Raw genomic sequence first — 6,708 nt, 5'->3', positions numbered from 1 at the left:
TAGCAAGAAGCAGTGTACCCCCCTCAAAAAAACAGAAGGAAACACTGAGGGAAGTAGGAAGAAAGCCAGTGTCTCTGCCAAACTCAGGAAGTTCAGATTTGACGTACCAGTAGATTTGACAGAAGAGGGTGCAAGTAGCAGCTCTCAGGGACTATCTGACTCAACTCCAATGAAGGAAGAAAAGTGTGATAGTCCTGGCACCCCAATTAAACATGGATCAAAGCTACGGAAGTTGCGTGTGGCTGTCTTTGACGAAAGCGACGAGGAAGGAGATAAGAAGACAGACGGGGATTCAGAACCCTCCAATCATAAACTTAAGTCATCAACACTGACCAGGCCGAGTAGCCCAAACTCTGTTTTGCGCTGTATACGTATTGAAGACAGGAATGAGAAAGACAGCCCTAGGGAGACACAGGACTCGGATGTGACAGAGATTGACAGCCAGGCCAGGGAGATGCTGGTGGGAGAGTTACAGGAGTTCTTCCCAGATATGCCTAAGGAGGTAAAGCATGCATTCCATGTAAAATTATTTGTTTGCTTTATGAATGACTTAGATGGATACGTGGAGAATTTGAGGGTATGGACAGATTCACAAGTATATGAAAGTACTTCTCAAAGTGTAGGCTAGTATATACAGGATTATTTTTCACAAATGAAATTAACCTGTAGCTTTCTAGGAGTTTGACTATAGTGCACAGGTTTTACCAGTATACTGAAAAGTTTTAGTGGCATGGGTTAGGCAGTTGTTGACACTTCTTTCTGTTTTGTTAGGACATTGTTGCAGCTCTGGAAGCAGAGAACTGGGACCAGGAGGCAGCAGCCAGCAGTTTGTCGTATAGGATGGAAAAAGACCAAGAAGTTAATGGTACAGGCTAATTGTACTGAATTGCAATCCAGCACTATTGTGACTAATGTCTATGACATGATGACATAGGTGATAGCTTGTTGTCCAGCATATGGTGGCTTAGGGAGCATCCTACATCTGCATGTAACATCAACTGTTATAATTCCACCAGATGCCGTAATGCTGCCATATAAAAGAAAAACTAATAATAATAGCAGCTTTCCCAAGATTGAACACCCAAGTCTGAAGTGCATATCAGGATTACTCATGCTATATTAGCACATTATTTTGATTCACTTTAAAATAATTTTTTCTCATGTGGTGACATTATGAGAATTGATGTTATATGTTCCTTGTTTTCTGATTCCAAAATCATGTACACGTTATTTGTATAATATTTGTCATGGACTAAAGCAACTCTTTGTACTCTTTCTTTCAATTAGAACGCCCAAGTAGAAGAAAACAGAAACTGAACCCAAGAAAGGAGCCTCCTGCAGAAACAGTAGCAGGGACTAGTAAACAAAAGAAGAAGCCAAAGCCAAGGTGAGTCATGTTAAGAACACACATGGTATCCTTCCTGAAACTGCTTTCTGAAATGTATTTCGTGATTTGTTCTAAAAACGCTGTAGAGATTTCACATTGAAATTGCTATTGGTTATATGAAAGCCACCATGATATAGAGTTGACGGAATACTGTAAAGTTCTTACATTTTTACTTCAACAAGTTCATGAAGATATTTTTCATTTTGGCGCCCTAGCACGAAGAAGCCTAAGTATGCAGATTCTGATGATGATGATGATGGTGATGCTTATGGTTCAGATGATGACTTAGATGACAGTTTTGGGGAGGATGATGAAGATGCAGAGGACATGCCTTCAGAGAAACAGGTAGTTATTTATATACTGGTACAATGTACTTCAAAAAGAGTTCAAAATGCCATGATACATGTGTGCTTTTGTCAAGGCAATGACTGTTGATTACTAGGATTTTGAATGTTGTTTCATCACTCCTCCCAATACAACGCTAAATGTTGTGCTTCCCAAATGTACGCTAGGTGGCGCTGCTGTCCCTGTTCAGCGAGTCTACGCTGGAGGAGCTGATGACCGTTCCTGGCTGCTCCAAGAAGAAAGCTGAGGTCATCATGGCTGCTCGGCCTTTCAAGAACTGGAAAAACATTGTGAGTTTTCAAACATGTTGTGCATCCAAATTTTGAATTTCTGGAATTTAGGTTTCAGTATGCCTCTACCACACAATCACATGTGATGACAAGTGCCTTAACCAGTATCAATCACATGTGCCTAGGCCTCTACCAGTATCAATCTAATGGTAACTTCTCATGTTAAACTCACTCAAATGTAAAAACTTGTCACAAACCTGCATTTCTAACTTCACATATTGTTAAATACTTCCAGTTGTACCTAAATGTAACGTAACAAGTTCCACTCTATAGTATACTATGAAAAGATTGCAAATCCTAAATCATTTGACTTCAATTAATCCACACATATCACTTCCCCAGGTTGATAAGTTCAGTACGACTGCAGGGTTGAGCTTGACCATCCTGTGGAGCGGTCAGGTGCTGCTGAAGGAGAGACAGGTTATCAAACGACTCATGGACCAGTGTCACAAGATCTCCAAGGTTAGGCCAGTTAACTTCAGGTTGTGTCTGTGAGACAGTGCTTGCTAGTTCTTCTATATATATCAAAACCCTTACTGGTTATGGGCAAGGATCAACTATTAACCCAGCTGCAGAAGGTCAATTTTGATTCTCTACATCAGTCCAACAAAGTGAAAAGTCTTTTTATTTGAAAATTTTGGTATTTTGGAGCTGTATACGTTACAGGTAAGGGCTGTTGGGCATGTTTGGGGTATTTGGAACACCATAGAAGAGAGTTTGAATGTTGTCACTTGTAGGCCAAGGGGTTCAAAGGTCACCAATATTTGTTTGGATGCTATTTGGTTCTGTATGTTGTACCTTAATGGATCTTCTGGTATGCCTATATAGACACATAAAGGTTTGACTAGTCTGTCAATGTTAGCTTCTCATGTTTTGATGGACTTCTGTGCCTTCATAATTGCAGTACAGTTTGCATGCTTGTAATTTGTAATGCAGTTTGAAGACAAAAAACTAGAAGCCACAAGACCTGTTACCTGGTTTTTAAAAAATGATAACATCCCTTATGTCCATAGGCCCACCAGCGGATTGTGACGTCCCAGATGGGGCGGAGCCTGGAGCATGAGGATGACGAGGGGGACATCCAGCTAACGGAACAGCCAGGGAACGTGAACCAATCAATGCAGCTGAAGCCGTACCAGCTGGTGGGGCTGAACTGGCTGGCTCTTCTCCACTCCCAGGGAACCAACGGGATTCTGGCTGATGAAATGGTAAAGTGTACATAATGTAATACAACACATGAATCCTGAATCCTATGTATTTGCAGTAAATCAACCTTTCTGGTTGGCAGGCTTTTACTTAGGCATGCATCATGGTGTCATCTGGACACACTTTTATTAAAATAACAAGAAATTGGATGCAATAGATCCTCTGACAGGCATGAAGTTGTGATTGACCAGGGATGCCACTTGTCTTATATTGAGTGACTCAGCATCCTTTGTCCAAAACCTTTTCTCACCCCAAGCAGAGTAGACAGGTTGCTATAGGGTTTTATGAGATGCAGACCTGCAATGTCCCAACAATCATTGTTCATTCCTGCAGGGTCTTGGTAAGACTGCCCAGGCCATCTCCTTCCTCGCGTACCTGCTAGAGCAGGGTGACGACGGACCCCATCTCATCATTGTGCCATCCTCCACACTAGACAACTGGGTACGGGAACTGGCACAATGGTGCCCTGATCTCAAGGTAGCTTGCTTGTTTTATTGTTTTGACATTTAAATGGCTTTCAATGTTACTTGATGCTCCCTGGATTAGAAGACAGACTATACATATGAAGAACAGCAGAAATTACATCAGCCTGGTTTCTGTAAGATTTCTGAAATCATAAGCATGACTTTTCCAATGTTTCCAGGATAAAAGACTCTCTGAAAACAACAGGAGAGATCTGAAAATATGATCACAAAAGAAATCGCAACTGTAATGAGTGGGGTAAGGATAGACCTTTTTTGAGTGCAGTCAGTGCACCCTCCTCATGCTTTGAGTGGACTTACCGTAACTAAATGTGTACCCCACAGGTGCTGATTTACTACGGTAGCCAGATGGACAGACAGGCCATGAGAGATGACATCCTGGAGGGAGTGGAGGACTTCCATGTTCTCGTCACAACGTGAGTAGAACATTACCGAATTACTTTTATATTCTCATAAAAGTCAAACGAACAAGTCTGACTAACAACGCTTTTGGATTCTGAGCTATTTATTGTTGGTTCCTTTGATTTAAGTTGTGTGGAGATTTGTTTTTGTTAAGTGTGAAATCTGCAAAATTTTCTGTAAATCCTGAAACTTAATTGGCAGTAAATTTGGATGCACTCCAATACAAGTGACAATTCTATTATGCAATTTGTGACTCTGACTTCATACACATGTCCCCGTGCTTCCCAATGTACTATACTGAAGAGTCTGAAAACAACCCCACAGGTACCAGTGCTGTGTCGGCTCGGCCACTGACAGAACCTTGTTCAATAAGAAAGTGGCCTTTCACTACGCCATCCTGGACGAGGGACACATGCTGAAGAACATGCAGACTCAACGCTACCAACAACTCCTCAGGATTAGGGTCAGTTCACTTGTAACTACATCTTTATGAGTAGATATATATATCACAAGGAACTACAGTTTTCCATTACAGTATGTGACTACAGTGTATGGCGTTACCACGAACTCAAAACCACTGCAGACACTCCATTTTCCAGCTGCCGCGAAATTAAATCCCTGCGATCTCAAATGCATTTACAGTATACCACAGCCTTTTGATACACTCCATTTTCCAGCTGCCGCGAAATTAAATCCCTGCGATCTCAAATGCATTTACAGTATACCACAGCCTTTTGATTCTCTTAGTCCTAGTCTTTTCGGGGAGTGAAAAACAGTGGATGGTGACTAATAGCAGCCTTCAAAGTGTGAAATTCTTTCTAGTGGGATACTAGTCTTGTGAACACGAGTAGACTGGGAATAAAACTACTGTAATTCACTTTGTATTGTCGGTACCACACTTTCACAGTCTGAGAAAATGTAGCTTTTTCTCTGAACTAAATGTTCACTGAAGCAGTAGGTGCACGTAAAATTAGGGATAAGTTCATGTTACAGTTGTCACCGTGAAAACCGTGAACATACAAGTACATTGAAAAAATTACATTATTAACCACCATGGTTATGAGGCTGTCCCTATTTGTGTCCACCCTCCCCAGAGTGAGAGAAGACTGCTGTTGACAGGAACTCCCATCCAGAACAACCTGCTGGAGTTGATGTCACTCCTGAACTTCATCATGCCTGACATGTTCAGCGCACGGACCACAGAGCTCCGAAGGATGTTTGCTTCAGTCTCGGTACGTCATGCCACGGTTCAAGACCATCAGATCTGAATTCTATTACACACTTCTTACTTGTTCATTAGTTCTTGTTATGAAATGGCATTTTAGTTACTTAGACTCGTCTTTAAGATGAACAGATAGTTAATTTTGGAAGGGAACAAAGAGAACAAATAATTTTTCTGTTGTCAACTTCACAGAAAGGGAAATCAGAGAGTAAGTTCCAGAGGGAGAGAATCGAGCACGCGAAGCGTATCATGCAGCCGTTCGTCCTGCGGAGGTTGAAGCGAGACGTGCTGACTCAGCTGCCCAAGAAACACGAGCAAGTGGAGCACTGCCCCATGACGGACAAACAAGTGGAACTGTACGCTGATCTTAAGGTACTGTCTTCTTAATGTCGTGAAGAAAGGAAGAAATATAGCTGACTTTCAGTCAAATAGATTAGAAATGTCTTTTAGTCTATCAGAAGCATAGACACTTGTCTTTGTACTGATATCCAAATGGGACATTATTAGGATATTATTATGACTAGTATGGATAGTTAAGTTAATGCCAAGGACAGTGTGTGGTTAGTACTATGGATACTACAGTCAGCACCAAGGACAGGGGTTAGTACTGTGGATAGTACAGTCAGTACCAAGTACAGTGCTTAGTGCTAAGTACAATCGGCACCAAGGACAGCACGGGGGCAATGCTATGGATAGTGCAGTCAGCACCAAGGACAGTGTTGTTAGTGTTATGGATGGTACAGTCAGCACCAAGGACAGTGTTGTTAGTGCCATGGATAGGACAGTCTGTACCAGGCGCTGTAACCCAACAACAAACTGAACTGAGCAGACCATGGCACGAACCGCCATTGTCTCACGAGACTGAAAGATGCCAACAATATGACATGATGTGCACTTGTAGCTGAAGATTGATTCTTGTGTTCTGCTGTTCCAGGCAAAGTTGTCTCGATCCTTGAAGACAGAGGATGGGTCGTCGACCTTCAGTGGTGCCATGATGCAGCTGAGGAAGATGGCCAATCATCCCCTCCTCCACAGAACATACTACACACTGGACACACTCAGGGACATGTCTAAACTCATGCTCAAGGTTAGTACTACACATAATGTGTACAGGGCATACTACACACTAGACACACTCAGGGACATGTCTAAACTCATGCTCAAGGTTAGTACTACACATAATGTGTACAGGGCATACTACACACTAGACACACTCAGGGACATGTCTAAACTCATGCTCAAGGTTAGTACTACACACATCATGTATACAGGACATACTACACACTAGACACACTCAGGGACATGTCTAAACTCATGCTCAAGGTTAGTAATACCCATCATGTATACAGGGCATACTACACGCTGGACACAATC

At 42.1% G+C, this 6,708-nt stretch overlaps 1 protein-coding gene across 1 annotated transcript in view; it reads left to right on the top strand.

Moving 5' to 3' along the window:
- LOC118422161 (SWI/SNF-related matrix-associated actin-dependent regulator of chromatin subfamily A containing DEAD/H box 1-like) overlaps positions 1 to 6,708 on the top strand; it is a 31,751-nt gene that overhangs the window by 2,420 nt on the left and 22,623 nt on the right. The window contains exons 6-18 of the mRNA XM_035829678.1: positions 4 to 502; positions 772 to 865; positions 1,288 to 1,387; positions 1,603 to 1,732; positions 1,900 to 2,022; positions 2,365 to 2,484; positions 3,036 to 3,230; positions 3,562 to 3,705; positions 4,035 to 4,126; positions 4,437 to 4,575; positions 5,207 to 5,344; positions 5,527 to 5,706; positions 6,269 to 6,421. Coding sequence (XP_035685571.1) covers positions 4 to 502; positions 772 to 865; positions 1,288 to 1,387; positions 1,603 to 1,732; positions 1,900 to 2,022; positions 2,365 to 2,484; positions 3,036 to 3,230; positions 3,562 to 3,705; positions 4,035 to 4,126; positions 4,437 to 4,575; positions 5,207 to 5,344; positions 5,527 to 5,706; positions 6,269 to 6,421 — 2,107 coding nt within the window. The remainder of the gene's footprint in view (positions 1 to 3; positions 503 to 771; positions 866 to 1,287; positions 1,388 to 1,602; positions 1,733 to 1,899; positions 2,023 to 2,364; positions 2,485 to 3,035; positions 3,231 to 3,561; positions 3,706 to 4,034; positions 4,127 to 4,436; positions 4,576 to 5,206; positions 5,345 to 5,526; positions 5,707 to 6,268; positions 6,422 to 6,708) is intronic.

This window comes from Branchiostoma floridae, chromosome 9 (assembly GCF_000003815.2).
Source record: "Branchiostoma floridae strain S238N-H82 chromosome 9, Bfl_VNyyK, whole genome shotgun sequence".
In the NCBI taxonomy this organism is placed as follows: Eukaryota; Metazoa; Chordata; class Leptocardii; order Amphioxiformes; family Branchiostomatidae; genus Branchiostoma; species Branchiostoma floridae.
This window is presented reverse-complemented; position numbering and strand designations above follow the sequence as displayed.